This window comes from Thamnophis sirtalis, unplaced genomic scaffold (genome assembly GCF_051295495.1).
Source record: "Thamnophis sirtalis isolate CommonGarterSnake01/CBP01778 unplaced genomic scaffold, rThaSir2_p1.2 scaffold_7, whole genome shotgun sequence".
Classification (NCBI taxonomy): domain Eukaryota; kingdom Metazoa; phylum Chordata; class Lepidosauria; order Squamata; family Natricidae; genus Thamnophis; species Thamnophis sirtalis.
Window position 1 is genome coordinate 29,108,752 of NW_028261387.1, and position 18,064 is coordinate 29,126,815.

The window sequence follows — 18,064 nt, forward strand, 5'->3', positions numbered from 1 at the left end:
AGCATGGCAGTCGGTAGCATAGCCGACGATTTTTATGTTGCTCCAATAGAATTCTTCTAGTTTCACAGATGCAGCGGTTGGTTGTAAGGAAGTCTTACCTTCAACAAATGGCTTGACCTACTAAATTGTTCCCTTTTTTCTGTAAATAACATTTGTTCTACTGACATTGTTAATATGTCCCTTTACTAAATGCTTTTCTGTCCATTGTAGAATAAAGACAAAAAAAGCATTAGGTTCCAAGCCTATAGACTATACCTATAGACCTTTCAGAAATATCCTATATTCTAACAAACTGTTGATCTTTTCAATCTGGACTCATGAGCCCCATGGGCATTAAAATAAACATGACTGAAAACATTTTGTTGCATCTTTCTTGCAAATGCCAAGTTCCATCCATTCCAAAGCAAGTTGGTGGGTGAGGAATGCAATTCCACATAGTATGGAAACTGGTATATGTGCACTTATACCCACAGTTTGGAAAAATATAATTCTGCCATAAGATTATCTCCATCTCCCCACCCTCTAAAAATATTGCTTTCTTGCAGCTTATATGAATACATATCTGGATGTATAGTTGTCATTTTTCCAAACAGTATATGGAACTAGTTTCTTGCATAAACCAGCACCAACTGGCTAAGTCTTTTCATGGTCAAAAGTACTCATTGGGTGATGGAATAGTGTCAAAAATAAAAGAGGAAGTAAGCAAGTTTGTTTCTTTTAAAAAGGAGATTAGGAACAACTTGGAAAGCCCCTTTTCTCCTAGGTTAGGAGCTATGATGAATATGTAACAGATAAATGAATGTTGTCAGTTAACCAACTTATTAAAACAAAAGAATAAAGTAAGCTTTTGAATTGCTTATAATTGAACATCAAGCTACAAGCATTGCAAGCACAGTGCAAGTTGCTATGATCTGTGCCAGGATAGATAATTGAGATGGGAAGTGAGTGAGTATCCCAAGTACTCTGAACGAGAGAAATTCTGATCACAGAGATACTCATGAAAATATACATAACTGGGTCACTCTTGTCCTGTTATAGGAAATACAGTCTTGTTAAGAGCAATAAAGTTTTGTACTAGCCTAGTCATAGCTTCTCAATTTGATCCTTCTTCTAATTTTGATCATCAGTCTAGTAGTAGTATATCTGTGAAGCACATGAAGTCAACTGTTCAAGGGGTATCTGGTCAATTTGTGTTTTGTTTCCATTGATCTATTTTTGCCATTTCTGATCTGCAATTGTCCTCACTGCCCATTCTCTTTTCTTTCCAAAGGTTATGTTGCAATGGGAGCTGTCCTGCCTTCCTTCTGGGGACAGCAACCACTTGTTCAACAACAACTGGCCATGGGTGCTCAGCCTCCAGTTGCTCAGGTGATGCAAGGAGGACAGTCAATTGCATGGGGACAACCTGGGATGTTTCCTCCCACCCAGCAACCATGGCCATCTGTAGCTGGTCAGTTTCAGTCCGCTGCCTTCATGCCAACACAAACTGTTTTGCCTTTACAAGCAGCCATGTTTCAAGGTACCATTGTTCCCACTGCTACTGTTCCACCTACCAGTGATTCCACCAGATCAAGTCCACAGACAGATAGCCCAAGGCAGCAAGCTGGAAAAGAAATGTTTAAAGATTTCCAGATGGCTCAGGCACCTCCAGTACCATCACGAAAACCAGATCAGCCTTCCCTCAGTTGTACCTCAGAGGCCTTCTCCAGTTATTTTAACAAAGTTGGAATGGCACAGGAAGCAGATGATTGTGATGACTTTGATATCTCTCAGTTAAATCTGACTCCTGTGACGTCAACAACACCATCAACAAATTCACGTGAGTATCTCAGTGTTTCTGCTGTAGCCTTGTTTCTCTTTTCTAAGCCATATGCATTCTGTTTGAAAATGGGAAAACTTGAATTTCAAATAACCGTGTCAGATTTATGGAAATTTGTACATTCTGCTTTCATGAATTTCAGTTTGAATAACAATGTAATTCTATCTTAAATAGGCATAAGAACCAGAACTAGATTTGTATTCAGTAGCAATTCAGTACTTTTTTTTTATTCCAATAGTAGCTATCCTTGATATAGTGATAACTTGTTGCTTTTGAATTTTGAATCTCCAGCCTTACTTGATTATTGTGATGACATTATTGCAAAAACATTTTATGTAAAATCAATCCATGGATGATGAATTGCAGGTGGGAAAAAAAGTGATATCTATGCTGTGCTGTGCGTACCTTGAACATCTCTTGCCAAAGTTGCCTATCAAAATAGTTGAAAGCAATATTGTTGATTTTAGATTTGATTTCTTTCACAATATTATTTAATTATTTCAAATACTCATATGGCTGTCCATCATATATAAAACTCTTCCAATTACCAATTAAAACAATATCAATAATAAACTGATGTAACACATAAATATATTAAAACCATGAATATCAAACTCCTGGACCAAAGTTACGTTTCTGACACACGGTTCTTTATAAAATCCTCTCACTTGCCTCAATCTATCTCAGTGCTTTGTGAAAATCCAGGTTTTCAATGCTTTTCAGATGTTTGGGGGGATACCTCAGGTTGAAGAATGTTCCATAGTGTATTTCCATATTCCATAGGTATAGAAAAGCACACTTCCTAACTCCCATAAGGTGGCAATGTTTAAAGGAAGGGACCAGGAGTGTGCCCATACTATCTGATCTGGTAAGATGGGTAGATGTCCTTAGGGAGAGGTGATCCTGCAGAAAATCTGATCTTAGGCTTTAAAAATGACCAGCACCTCCCAGAAGAAAACTGATAGCCTGTGCAGTTTGCACAACAAAGATGTTATGTGGGTAAATCTAGGGGCACCCATCACTGTGTCTGCTGCTCCATTCCAGACTGGTTGTAGCTTCTAGGTGGCCTCCAAAGGTAGCCCCATGTAAAATGCATTGAAGTAATCCAAATGGAAAGTGACTAAGGCAGGAATTATCATGAGCAAAGATTCACAGTCCAGGAAAGGGTATAATTAGAATACCAGACAAATCTATCAAAAGATCCGTTTAGCCACCAACTGCATTAGCAGGAATCATGAATCTCTGGGCCTGGGGTACATAAACCCAAAGCTACTCCATCTTGCCAGGATTCATTGAAGCCAGTACCTTCTCCATCCAGACCCTTACAGCTTCCAGGCACACAGCCAGCACCACATCATCTCTCTAAGCAACTTAGAACTGAGGAGAAATTTCCTGAGAGTTAGAACAATTAATCAGTGGAACAGCTTGCCTCCAGAAGTTGTGAATGCCCCAACACTGGAAGTCTTTAAGAAGATGTTGGATAGTCATTTGTCTGAAACGGTATAGGGTTTCCTGCCTAGGCATGGGGTTGGACTAGAAGACCTCCAAGGTCCCTTCCAACTCTGCTATTGTATTGTATTGTACTAAGGGTAGTGATATATAATTGTGTAACATTACCCTAATTATCAAGATATCTCAATCAGTGTGTCAGCGTTCCGAGTAACGCATCCAAAGAAATCAGAACTCCAAGGCAGGAAATTTCCTCAAAGAACGTGCTCATTGGACACATATCAACACAGCTAGTGAAAACCAACTATGAAAGTTTCCTGTGGCAACAGTATAATTAAAAGAGTGAAAGTTTCCCTACCCAAATGTCCCACATTGTCCAATGGGAGCAGTTGGCGGACTCCTTGGTCACTCCTATTCAACTGCCATCTGTTGGAATGACCTTGGTTCCCACAGCAGAGGGTTTTGTTTTGTCTGCAAAGCAACTTAGGTATGTCCCCCGCATCTTCCCCACTTAGTATGTGGCAGCTATGAAGCAGGAAAAGATGGCTTCAGTCAGGTTTGATTCAGAGTTGACACAGTGTTGGTATCAGCAACAATAGCAGTAATATTGACGATGTAAAGAAGACTGTAAATACTAAATTAATATACATTGTACTTTTAAAACATGTTAGAATTAAACTGGGTGTGCAGCAACCTGGTGTGCTTCCCTCCCTCCCCCTATACTGTCAGTTCTTTATCAACGGACTTATCAAATGAAGGGTGAAACGTATGATTTTTGTTGAAGCAATAAAATTAAAATCATATTTTCAATCCTATTTGTTTTAAAGGATTTAAGCAAGTGGTCTCTAAGCACTTTATTAAGCAGCATCTTAACTTTTAATTAAGCCAACTTGTCATAGCCACATATGTTTCATCACACAGCATCACCCAAGTTCACAGATCACTCCATTTTTCTTATAACAGTTCAAGAGGTTACCAAACGGCATTTAGAATCCACGAGCACTAATTTTTGTTATTTATTTGATTGATTGGTTTTGTTAGCCCCAACTCCTGCTCCTAGACAGAGTTCTCCATCTAAATCCTCAGCATCTCATACCAGTGACGCTGCTGCTGATGACCTCTTTGAAGAGGGCTTCGAAAGTCCAAGCAAAAGTGAAGAGCAAGAAGCAGTAAGTAACCCAATTCCCCTTTATTGATATATTCACTCATTTATTTTGGCTGAACTGTTAACATAATTCACAGATTTGTACTTTTAAATTTTAAGAGAAATATGCATGTTTAAGTTCAGAGAAATTGTTTAACCTTCCAACTTCCTTTCCCTCTCCTCCCACTGCCACTTAAAGTTCTTTTGCTATTCTCTTGGTTATTCACCACTAATAACATTTGTGGAGTATGGTGTATAGCTTTCTGATCAGCCCTGATGTGTACTAATAAGGCAGAGTGGTGTGCATATTACAGAAGAATTAAAACTGAAGTCAATGCACCATAGCTTGTCATTTACATCTACAAAATGTCAGTTTATACAGTTTATTGGGGTATTTCTTCTTTTTATTGGTTTCTACTAAATTGGACCTTCTTGTTTCAGTTCTCTTGCTACCTCTTAAAAGAGATAAGATTCAAGAAGTATAGAAAGAGGTTAATATGAAAGGATATAGAGTCCCTTTAAATTTATGGGTCTTAGCTGGTAAAAACAACAAGATATACAGTGCTACCTCAGTACTCATCATTAATTGGTTCTAGGAGGTGTGATGGATACTAAAAACAAGTACCAAACAAACCATGACTTACCACATGACCCATTTTCCAACCAGGAAGGAATTCCTGTCTGTCCTTTTTCCTATGTCAGCGAACTTTCAGCATGGCCAATTTTCTATCCATCCTCTACAGCTATCCCTTGCTTGCTTGCTTTTTCAACAATCTTCCTGACATGGGTGACTTCCTGTCCATTGTCCATGGCCATCCACCCCTTCCTTTCACAGTGTACCAAACAAACAGTGAATACTGGGAAAACATTTTTACCTCAAGATACATTGAGCACCAAATTCAACAAATTTTTAAGCAGTCGAGTACTGAGATACCACTGTAAGGGCAAAAAAGGCATAGGTAACTGAAAAAGTATGCAAAACATTGTGCCCTTCCACTTAAAAGTATGGTGACATTTTAAGTTCACTATTGTCTAAGTTGGGCTATGAGATATGGGTTGCATAAATCTGGGTGACCACTGGTCAGCAGCAAAAATCGTATGCCTTTCTCATCATCAAACTGCTGTCATTTTTTTGTGTCTTCCTTTGTTCTGCAATCCAGATTATCTGTCAGCTCTGTCTATTGAGCCAAACTTAAAATCCACACCACTACCTAGACCAGTGATGGCAAACCTTTTTTGGCTGCCATGCCAAAAGTGGGAGGAGCACAGGGGTGTGTGCACCGGCATGCCACATCCATAATGCTGTGTGCGCAACACCCCCCCAGCACGCGCATGCATAAGATCAGTGACACCACCACCCCACTTTTGCCGTGGTTTTTTTGCCTTCCCCAGGCTCCAGAGGCTTTCTAGGAGCCTGGGGAGGGTGAAAACAGCCTCCCCTGGAGGCCTCAGGAGCTTCTCTGAAGCCTCCAGAGGGCAAAAAACAGACCTACAGATAAACCGGAAGTTTGGGAATTGTGACTTCTTGTTTGTCTGTAGGGCCAGTTTTCGACCTCCTGAAGGCTCCGGAGGATGAAAAACGGACCTACAGACAAACAGGAAGTCACAATTCCCAAACTTCCGGTTTGTTTATAGGAGCGGTTCTTGCTCTCCGGAGCCTTCAGGAAGTCTCTGAAGGTTCCTGAAGGCTCCGGAGGTCGAAAACCGGCCCTACAGACAAACAGGAAGTCACAATTCCCAAACTTCCGGTTTGTCCATAGATCCCTTTTTTGCCCTCTGGAGGCTTCAGGGAAGCTTCTGAGGCCTCCAGGGGGGAGGTTGTTTTCGCTCTCCCCAGGCTCCTAGAAAGCCTCTGGAGCCTGGGGAAGGCAAAAAAACTGGGGCAAAAGTGGAGGGGGGGGGTGTTTTTGGGAATTGACTTTTGGTTTGTCCGTAGGGCCGATTTTCCACCTCCGGAGCCTTCAGGAGGATTCCATGAAGGCTCCAGAGGGTGAAAAATGGTCCTACAAGCAAACCAGACTTCCAGTTTGTCCGTAGGGCCATTTTTCATCCTCTGGAGCTTTCAGGGAAGCCTCCTGAAAGCTCTGGAAGGCGAAAAATGGTCCTACGAGCAAACTGGAAGTCTGTTCCTGAACTTCCAGTTTGCCCGTAGGGCTGGTTTTTCGTGCTTTGGAGGCCTCAAAAGAATGCTGAAGTTAGCTGGCCAGCGCGTACTGACCAGCTGACAGGGCAACCCCTCAAGTGCCCTGGCAAATGGCTTTGCGTGCCACCTGTGGACACGCATGCTATAGGTTCACCATCATGGACCTAGACCTTATCACAGTTTTCTTAAATAGAAAAGGAGGTAGGATTTGAATGCAAAATGAAGTATTTCAGTTGCACAGAGAAACTTTTGGGTGACCTCAGTATGACTTAATACTCTCTTAATACTTCTCTTAATACTCCTCCTCCTGGCTTGAACAAGGAAAGGAATTAGTTGGAAGCCATACTTAATTTGCATTCAATAAGAATGCATTAAAAGTTAAAAAGGGTAATGCTTAGGAAAAGCGGGTACATATAATTACAAACAAGTTTAACATCATAAAATGGCACAAAAATGGAAGATAATTTAAATATATATATATTATGTTTATATAAAATAATGTAATAAATCAGAATAACAAAATAACAGAATGACTTGTTAAAAAATCCATTTCTTGAAAGAATTGTTTTTATGTCTGCAAATTAAATTTCCCTTAATAGCCATCTGCCTTGAGTGGTTTTACTTCACAATATTTACAATGCTAGTGTTAGCCACAAACATGGACTGAACTAAAATCTTACTTATAAATTGGTTTTATATTCACGGTGGCAGGGTTTTTTTCTTTTTTTTTTTAGAAGTATCTTATTTTTAAACATTTTTTCAAATAATTCCCATTGACTTTCTAGATTTGGGGAGGGATTTCCCTGTTGGAACTTTAGATCATGATTCTGATTCTCTAGGGCTGTGATAGGTTTCCCCGTCCAGTCCTAAAAGAATAGTGCACATTTTCCTAGCAATACAATCATGAGGACTGAATAATCCCATAAAATAAAGGTCATGGGTATTCAATTCATTTTGAACTTTCAAACCACAGTGGGTAAACTTTGACGAAATGCATTGATGGCATGAAAATAATCTTGTTTTCCTTTCTGCTGTTGAAAAAAAAAGGTGTTATGTTCTTATATTCTAGCCTGATGGATCTCAGGCCTCATCCAACAGTGATCCATTTGGTGAACCTATTGGTGATACTGTAAGTCCACAGGGCGATAGCTAGATAGCGCAGGTTGGGGTAGGTATCTGTCCTTCTCTCTGTCTCTTTCACTCACTTACTTTTCAGCCATTCCCTTTCACTATTGCCTGCCATCATTTTCTTGGATGCTATGTGTGCAGAATTTCAATTTTTTTTTCACTTCATTACTTCTCACACCATAATTCCATTTGCAGGTGATGTCAAAATACTGACTTTTGAAATTACAGTATAATAGAAAGGGAAATGTGTATTAAAGTGAAACTGGAGATTGTGACCATTAACCAGAGAGGAAATCATGTATTTGTTAGTGTCAATCTCCAATTTCTGGTATTCATGATGAGTTATAAATATTCTATACATTTATCAACTGTTGGCTAAAATAACATAATCAAAATTGAAATATGCCTTTCCACTCCATAGCTTATCAATAATCTCTTAAAAATTTACTAACAGTTTGATTCAAAATTATTGATATAGATTATTAATTCATGCAGCAGTCCTGCTATCATTCCCAACTATTGTTTAATTATACATTTTTCATTACCAAATTTAAGGTGACATGTTGTTGTAATCATTAATGGCTCACTTTGCATGTTGATACACTTTTTTTTTAACTGACTGTGGCTATTTTTATCCTGGCATGTGTTTTGTCTGAATGATTGTAAAGGTGCAGTGCTTGTGAGTTCTGAACATACCCATCTAATTTCAGTTCTGCTATTGCCATATTAAATATATATACTTCATATATGGTGAATTGAACAAGATTAAACGTGGTATGATTTACTATTCATCTCTCTGTATAAAACATCTGAAGCAAATCTGTAAAAATAAAGGAATTATTTTTAGTGCATAAAGTATAGTGATTCCAGACTTAAGAATGTGGGTCTGGGGTTATTGCTAATGTGTTTCACCAATCACACTAGGTGATCCTGATCAGCATATTCTTGAACTTTAGCCTTGAACTTTATTTATTAAAGACAACAGCCATTCAGGATGGACAGGAGGGGGGGGGGAGGAAAAATAGCAATAATTCCAGTCAACTTGTATTTAATTGTTCTGATGCAATTGATAAAAATGCAACCACATCTGAAACATTTTATCCCATTTTTATTGCTTTGCTCAGTCATTAATAACCCTGCCAGCTGATCACTTTTCTCTGTTTTTAAATAGTACAGTGCCAATGCCAACAATGACTAGCTTTACTTTGCTATAAATTTTCAAAGCGATCAAGCAGGTGAACTAATTTATTTTTATCTACCATGGCATGACTGATTTTAAATTTGCCCACTATTGAACTATCTAAACTATTACCATTTTCTCTCTCTCGCTCGCTAAACATTATAATAACATTCATAGACAAAAATATCCTTAAAAGCCATGAGCAAAGCTTTCTTTTGCTATTTTTAATTCTGGCCTGTGAATGTGGAAGAGGAATTGTTAGTCTTTCCATTCTGAAATAATCTCAGTGGAGAAATCTATTTTGAAAGGGTTTTTCTTTCTTTCTTTAATATTAAATCTGTAAATTTGGAGGACAGAAATGCTTTACAGTGGATTCCCACTGTCAGGATTTTTCTACTAGTGAAATTATGAAAGCAATGTGCTGCCTTCTACTTACAGCCTCCAATAAAGATCTTGCTTCGAAGTTTGGATTTTTATGGATAATAAGAGAGTGATTAGGGATATCAGGGAAGTGTTTCGTCCTTTTAACATTAACAAAGTTGGAAGGGACCTTGAAGGTCATCTAGTTCAACCCCCTGCTCACCCAGGAGACCTGTTGTAATGATTCTAACTGCTGACCTTTCTGATCAACAAGCTCAGTGTCTTAACCACTGAGTCACCTAACCAGGCTTCCTTAATACAGGGAGGAATACAAGAAGAAATACTTCTTCCTGTATTGCTTATATGTAATATGGGAAGAAATACTTCTTCACATCTATTGGATCCTGATTCCTTCTGTATAGGGAAGAAATATCTTTTCATGAACGGGTACTCTAGATCAAACTACCCTGTTTTTCCCAAAATAAGACCTCCCCGGATAATAAGCCCAATCGGGCTTTTGAGTGCATGCACTATAAAAACAGTCTCTTCCCCCTTCCCCCGGAGGCCTCAGGAGGTTCCCTGAAGCCTCCGGAGGGGAAAAAACAGACTTACAGGGAACCAGGAAGTTCAGGAATGGTGACTTCTGGTTTGTCCGTAGGGCCAATTTTTGACCTCCTGATCCTTCAAGAGGCTTCTCTGAAGGCTCCGGAGGGCGAAAAACTGACCTACGGACAAACCGGAAGTCACTTCCGGTTTTCTCGTAGGAGCAGTTTTTGCTCTCCGGAGCCTTCAGAAAGTCTCCAGAGGTCAAAAATAGGCCCTACACACAAACAGGAAGTCACAATTCCCAAACCTTCGGCTTGTCCATCTGTTTTTTGCCCTCTGGAGGCTTCAGGGAAGTTCCTGAGGCCTCTGGGGGGGAGGCTGTTTTCGCTCTCCCCAGGCTCCTAGGGCTTTTGAGTGCATGCACTATAAAATAAGCCTTCCCCTGAAAATAAGCCCTCCCCAAAAATATTGCAACACAACAGCAGCCATGAGATTGAATTTGAATTGAATTTTGAATTTATTATATTTCTATGCCACCCTTTTCCCTGAAGGAGACTCAGGTCGGCTCACAACCCAAGTCAAGGGGGGGGGGGGTACAAAAAAGGAAAAAAAGAACACGAACAAAACAATACCACAATTTAAAACACACAACAACCATACCATTCGAGGGGGGACAAAAGCTCATTAGCCCCAGGCCTGTTGGAACAGCCAAGTTTTAAGGGCTTTGCGGAAGGCCTGGAGGGTGGTGAGGGTTCAAATCTCCATGGGGAGTTCGTTCCAAAGGGCTGGGGCAGCCACAGAGAAGGCCCTCCTCCGGGTGGTCGCCAGTTGGCATTGGCCAGTGGATGGAATTCAGAGGAGGCCTAATCCGTGGGATCTAATCGGTCTGTTGGAGGTAATTGGCAGCAGGCGGTCTCTCAAGTACCCAGGTCCAATACCATGAAGGGCTTTATAAGTGACAACTAGCACCTTGAAGCGTATCCGAAGACCAATAGGCAGCCAGTGCAGCTCGCAGAGGATAGGTGTAACGTGGGTGTACCGAGGTGCACCCACAATCGCTCCCCACCTCCAGCGCTCAAAAATAATAAGACCTTCCCGAAAATAAGGCCAAGTGGTTATATTGGGGGTCAAAAGAAAATAAGACATGGTATTCCAGCAAATCTATTTACATTCTACAATAAACTATCATTCCCCATTTGGCTTTAGATTTGCTCCACATTGTTGTTTGCAATGTTTTTTAGACCCTTTCTTTTTCACCTGATAATCCTTGATTTCATGAACTTTTAATGTTAAAAGCATTTCTTTTTTTTTCAATTCTTTTTTCTTTAGTAAAAGATTTCTTTAAAATCTTTGGATATTGTTAGTAATTGAGCGCCTTATCAATTTTCAGTTCATAGATTATTTTACTCTTCTCTACTTAACAGAAACGTTTCTTAAAGAAAGATTTTCCAACTTGAAATCCACAGCTATGTTTTTTAAAGACTTCTCATAGCCAAATCTGGAATCTGCTCATAAATGAATTTTTTCCCTTAATTTATTTTTCAAAGCAAAAACTGGGAACTTTATCTGCATTGAAATTACAAGAGCTCCTTCTTGGATAACATTATCAGTTTCTAATTCAAATTGAGATATAATGGAATGTTATAAAACAATTGTATGGTTTTCTTAGTCCTTAATATTTTTTTGTTTCTTCTAAAATTATTTCTGCATATTTTATAGCCATAATAAAAATATGCCTTGTTTTCTTCTTTTGTCCATCAAGCCAGAGCAAGAGTTTTATAACATGGGACATTTTCATGTTTTATGTGTCAGATTGTGTCAGGATTTTCAATGTAAGGCCACAATTAGCCTCTCTCCTCAATATTTTCTCATTTAGCTACTGCTAAAACTGCTACTGGACAAAGAAAAAAGATAAAATCTATGATGTTATCGTTTTAGACCTGCTTTTTTCTTATTAAAAGGAGACTTGTCACCTCTAGGAACAAACCTAGTCTTTTACTTTACTCAGTCCTGTAAGCAACCTGTTAAAGGAGTTGTACTGGTCAAATATAGTTAATCATAAAAGTAATACTGTTCCAAAGTTTCAAAATTCTTTCAGTCTTTCTTCCCTTCAAAAAGTTTTAATTTTTTTAATGGCTCTAGTGCATTTTCCATATCTCTGACTTTTCAACCTCTCCAATTGCCCACTTCTGCATCTATAAAAATACATAGAAAAGGGCTGCCACGCCTCTCAGTTCTCTTGCATCAAGCTCTTTAGAAAAATAGTGTAAAAATATTCTTTTTTTCCCCTTAGGATGGAAGTGCTATTCCCTTGAGCTTCCTTATCTGCTATCAAATATTTATTCAGGGCTTTCCTACAGCGTGGGTGATCAGAAAATAGAATACTTATTTTCTCAGCTTATTTTTAGCTTTTTGATCAGCCAGGCAAAAGGAGAATATTCCACTAAATATGCTGCATAAGCATGGACAAACAATCCTTTGGAAAACTTTAAATTCATAATACATTTTTTTATGCCATTCTTGTTACATTAGGAAGAAAAATCCATCTATTGTATAGTATATTTCTCCTTTATCTTAATAGAGTAGTGGTATAAGCAGATCAGTTACATTACATCCATTAATCATTTTAAATTGCTTAAGTAAAATTTCCTTAGAAGAATAATACGGAATGCTATATGTTCACTAGTTTGAAAGCCAACCTATATAAAAGTTTTGAATTATCCTTTGGAGCTTTTAATCTTAGGAATACATGAACGGACACAAAAAATTTGAAAAAAAAATGACATGCTTCTTATTTCTACCAAATAGATATGACAGTGGAAAATAGCAAGGATCATAATAGCAGAGATTTTTTAGGAAATTTATTTAATACAAAAGCTATGAAGAATATTAAATTTTGAATGTAAAAATCAACTGATATTCTGGAATAATATCGGTTTGTTTTGTTTAATATTTTAATATTAAACAAAACAATTAATATTTTAATATTTTTAATATTTTCCTCCAGTGTCTTATCTGAGCCTGCATTTACAGTAACACAGATGTACTGAACAAATTGGTTAGTATTAATATGGCTTTTCTAATTATGGGGGTTTTCAAGACAATTTTTACTTATGGAAAACTTTCATTTTGCACATTGGTAAAAATGTAAAACATAATTACAGTGTCATTTCCTATTTTTTTATATTGAATTTAATAACAATTTTCCAAAATGCTGATCTACTGGAAGCATCTTCTGTTACAACATATTATTTCCATCTATATATTAACATTCTTCATCAACATTCTGAACAATAACATTTGACAATTCCTACTTGATTCTTACGAATCAAGAACTGTTTGCATGGAGAATAATTAATTGGTTCTTTTATAGGGGGCAGGAGAATAGCAAAATCTTTGTTTCAGGGCAGGGATTTCCAATTATTTTCAAGTTATCGAATCTGTTAGTTAAAAAGAAAATTTTCTATACCCCTCATCAAGAGACAAAATTTTAGTAAAAGAAAATTGACTGTGTTTAAGTGAACATTTCCTTCGTTTTGGCTATCATGGAACACAATCAAGTTATCCTGGGGCTCTCAAGTTTAAATCATTGTCTAAAATCTTGTTCTAGGGGATAAAATTGAGTCTATCCCAGAAAAGAATAGAAGAGTACTTAAATGAAGCAAAATCTGATTAATAAGAGTATCTTGTCCTTTATTTTAAAAAGTGTATGAAATGCAAAATTTGCTGCCCTTTTGCCTACTCACAGGTTGTTTCGATTACAGTCTAAAAATCAAAGTACATGTTTACTCAACATGAGAAGTAGTATTTTACCATTAATAGAGATTCTTAAAGAGTAAGCAAATGGGATTTGTACAACTATACAAAAAATGTATTTGAATTGCATGGGGGGGGAATCAAATGCTAGATATAATGTTTAAAAAATTGGGAGTATCTTTCAGGCTCTCAAGAATCATCATTGCTTCTATGAACAAATTACTAAAACCTGATGTAACATATATTAGAAATCTTGATACCTTCTAGATGCATTGGACTTTTCCATAATTCCAAACTGAGAAAAGCCCTAGCAATTATGGAAGCTCAAATCTAATACATCTAGAATTAGAGTATGTTCTCTGCACTGCACTAAACCTCCAAAGATGATGAGATACTCACTTTAGTTTATTGTAACAATTTACCAAATTATTGCATATTGCTGCTTTTCATGTTCATTAAACTGTCTTCACATTGCTTGACATTTGCATAATCAATATTTGCCAACATTTGTAATGCATTTCGTCTACCATAGTTTGGAAACATTAGAATTAAAATTATTAACGTTTTGAATTTATGTTATATTTTGGAATTCTAAGAGATACTTATTTTGTTTTTATTGGGTTTTTTTTACTCTGTTTCAATTATTAGCTGCCAAAAGTTATGTATATGTGCCAACTGTATATTAATTAAATAAATAGATAAATAATTTTTTTTTAGTGCATCATTCTTGTTTTGGACATCATTCTGAACTCAATAAATGAATCATGCTTGCACTGCAAACCTGGGAAAAATTGGAATGGAATAATTTTAAATCAGTAATGTGTTAGCATGAAATCATACTGTGTAACATGTTAAATATTATACTGAGAGAAGAAAAACAATTTATTTCTGTGCATTCAAATCACTTTTTTTCATAGCCAAAGAGTGCGATTTCTTCTACATATGCAACTGACTTTTTAACAAATATCAGTAGTGTAGAGTTATTGTTTTCTTTTTCTTAAAATTATCTTTTTTGTATATTATCATAATTCAAATTGTGTGTGTGTGTGTGTGTTTGTGTGTTAATATATCCCACTCTGACTGTTTTTCTGTGGGTCTACTGTTCACATTCAAATGACTAGGAATATCTCTATTCATTTTTTTTTCTTTCTATTGTTTTTAGGAAAGAGAACCACTCTATGCCCAGATCAACAGACCTAAGACCTAAGAAATAGCATTGGCCCACACTCGTGGCACTTCAAGTCTCAAATGAAAACTCCAGTCTTGACAGGCCTTTGGCTCCTACTACTCTTACTAATATTATTTAGTTATCTCAGCTAATCAAGGATAATCATATCACTGGATTAATTCAACACACAATATGTTTTGCCAACTCTCTTTGGCAGAACATTGCTTTTTCCCCCCCTTATTTTTCAAAATCCTACTTTCCTAGGGAGGAGGGGAAAATGTCATCTGCATTCCTACAATTTTGAACTATCCAAACACCTTTTCTTCTTGTTACCTTTTGTTGTTTCTAGGACTCCATATAATGAAAGTAGGTGATCCAAATCTATTAGATGACAACTCATTGTTTTTATAATACAGAAACACAGAGAAATCAAACACATTCTGGTCACCAGTTATTGAGCAACGCAACTGCACATTTGAAGATATGGTAAAAAAAATTATGGCCATCACAAACTGATCCTTCTGTATTTTCACCCAGTATACCAGCCCACAACAGCATATATGAAGGAAGTATTCAAGTGTTTCATCCCCCTCCCCCATTACTTAAAAACTGGTGACAGACACTAGCAGCAGAATGTCTCCTGTGAAAATAATTCTTAACTTGAAGTCATGGAATCCCATTTCACCAATCATCAGTTTTGATTGAAAATGTTGCCAAATGGACCTTTTGATTTTTCAATACATCAAAGAAGAGATGAAATGCTGCTTTTTCTGTTTTGAATACTACTGCTATGAGTAGAGAAGGACATCAGATCTTTTGATGGAAAAACAAACTGTGTTATTTCCTAGGGAACTCTTAAAACAAAGATCAGTAAAGGATATTTTTTATTTCTTTGATACCTTGCTGCTGTGAAGCTATGCAGACAAGTGTTTTTTTCTTCTCTCTGTGCCATTTTTTGAAGAGAAAAAAAAACTGTTTGCCAAATACTTCTACATCTGGATTTGATTGGGTTGGACTTTAATAATAACAGGATGGAGGTGGCATGAATTTTGAAATAATGAACTTATTCTGCGATCAAATGGTTCATCTTTATCACTTTTTGTACATTGGAAAAAAATTCAAATGGGATTTTTATTTTATAACTTGAAATTTAAAAAATAAAAATCTTAACTGTTAAAACTCTTTCAGTGTTTAAGGGAAAATGGCTTTAAAGAGTCCGAATGAAAATTGCCAGGTTTTCTTTTGTTTTGTAAATATAAACGTTAGGAGGTGTTTTTTTTTCACCATGACATCACACTGTAGGGAAGGTAGTAAATGATGGTGTTTCGGAAGCGTGGAAACCCCCATTTTGTGGTTCTTGTATCACGTTTGTTTGGTTTTGTTTTCACATGCTTATAGTTAGTGGGATAAAGCTGAAGTGCGTTTCCCAACTACAATTTTGTTGCCTGAAACTAGCTAGGTTGATGGAGAACCCATAATCATACAATCTTGCTTTTATAATGCAACTCTTATCACATACTTTACATTTTTTGGAGAAAAGTCACATTTCATACCCATTTCCTAATTTAATAGAAGCTGTTTACACACCACAGAAGCAAGTTTTTTAAAACTGTTTTTTTTAATATATTTATGTAAGAAAAGTGCAGTGTTTGGTTTCTATTCTTCGCACATGATTTGCATAAAGAATCTATATATTTTTGCCCTACAGAGAATTGTTATACAGGTCAAATATGTTTTCCTGATGTTCCTATGCAGATTACAATATATTGAACTTTAGTGGTTTAGCACTAAAAAAGAAGAGTTAAATAATTCAAATGATGACTTGTTTCAAGGATTATGCAGATTTTGTTTTTAAAATCAAAATACCAATATGCTTGTGTTTTCTCCTTTGATTATATAGGCCTGGAGTTATATTTCATGCATTTGAATTATTAAAGCATTTTACAAGAGTAGATGAAAACTGGTGATTTGGTGTTATTGAAACTAAACTTGAAATTTCCAGCTGGTTTTTTTCAACATAGGTACTGAATCAAAATATGTGTGGAACAGTCAGTCGAACTATAGGCTTTAATATTGGTGCAGATCTAATGTACTTTTCCAGTCATTTCCTCTCTGTACTCTTTTGGTGTGCAACCTTGTTTCAATAAAAGACTCCATGTGGATTTTACAGAACATGATTAGTGATGTGAAAGAGGAACAAATGATAATTTGAGTCCAATTAAAGCAGAAAGTAGTTGTGCCCAAAATAAAAATTAACATGTTTGTAAAGTCAGTTTGTTTTTCTTCATTTCCCCTTTCCCCAGCCTGTTTTTATCTAACCCACAAATCAATTTATTTTAACTTGATCACTTTATTTGTGAAAGGTGAAGATGGCCTGGGTCTGCACAAGCCTTTTCCCAGCCCAAAATATTCATCAATTTTGTGGTCATTGTCAGCATCTCTATCGCAAATGTACATCAAAAGAAAAATGCAAAAAAGTTATCTCTTTTGTAACATATAAATGTTAGCTTTGTTTTTTACCTACGAAAAAAGATGACATCATTCAAAAGGACATTTCAACCCTGAAATATTGATGTATTGTATAGTCAATAGTGAAATCTTGCTAAACTAAGTTTTTATTGAAACACAAACATACAGAATTCGAAATATCCATAGATATTGTAGCATGGTGCGGACTAACAGTCAGTTCATTGATGATGGTTGTTATTGGGTTCCAAATATATGAGAGAGAGAATTACAACTGGTATTAAGAGATCATAAGGAAATTTGCTCTATACAAATCGCAAGTCTTTTCCTGAAATAAGACAACCCATGCTTAACTTATCCATCATTAGATTATTCCTTTCTACCATAATCTAGAAGAAAAACAATGTAGACGCCTGCACTATACAAGTATTGTAGATAGGAAATGTATCTACAGGAATCTGTTCATCACTAGCACTAAGCTTGTCACTTTAAACTTTAAACCAGGGAATACCATCCCATCCTGTCCTGTTTCCAATCGTTTCTTGATTCTTACATTCTTAATGTATTTTGATTCATTGTTGTCATTAAATTGTCTGATGAAATCTATGATTGAATAATGTACTGGGCACCTTCTTTGCAAAGATGTTTACTTTCTACTTTGATTTGTTTGATTTTGTGTTCTCACACATTTATTTTTTAAAAGAAAGATGAAAATGACTGTTTTGCAGTACATTTCTAGATCTACTTTAACTTTACCTCAGAGGAAAACCATTTGTTAACATCTGTTGAACATCTTCTTTCCCCTTATGTATAATGCATTCATCAGAAGAAATTTTTAGAGATTTTCCATTGATTTCTGTAAGACACCATGTAGTACTGTTGCAAATAAAAATGTTTAAAAATCA

General features: G+C 36.6%; 1 protein-coding gene across 14 annotated transcripts in view; it reads left to right on the forward strand.

Annotated features, from left to right (window-relative positions):
- The window catches only part of DAB1 (DAB adaptor protein 1), a 788,454-nt gene extending 770,390 nt beyond the window's left edge, over positions 1-18,064 (forward strand). For 11 of the 14 annotated variants that reach the window (XM_087719600.1, XM_087719599.1, XM_087719595.1 and 8 more), the window contains 4 exons: positions 1,271-1,819; positions 4,310-4,437; positions 7,625-7,723; positions 14,688-18,064. In XM_087719600.1, the coding sequence (XP_087575726.1) occupies positions 1,271-1,819; positions 4,310-4,437; positions 7,625-7,708 (761 nt within the window). In that variant the 3' untranslated portion in view covers positions 7,709-7,723; positions 14,688-18,064. Of the gene's footprint in view, positions 1-1,270; positions 1,820-4,309; positions 4,438-7,624; positions 7,724-12,776; positions 12,828-14,687 lie in introns of all 14 variants that reach the window. The other 3 variants (XR_015697263.1, XM_087719604.1, XM_087719601.1) reach the window with 3 other exon arrangements.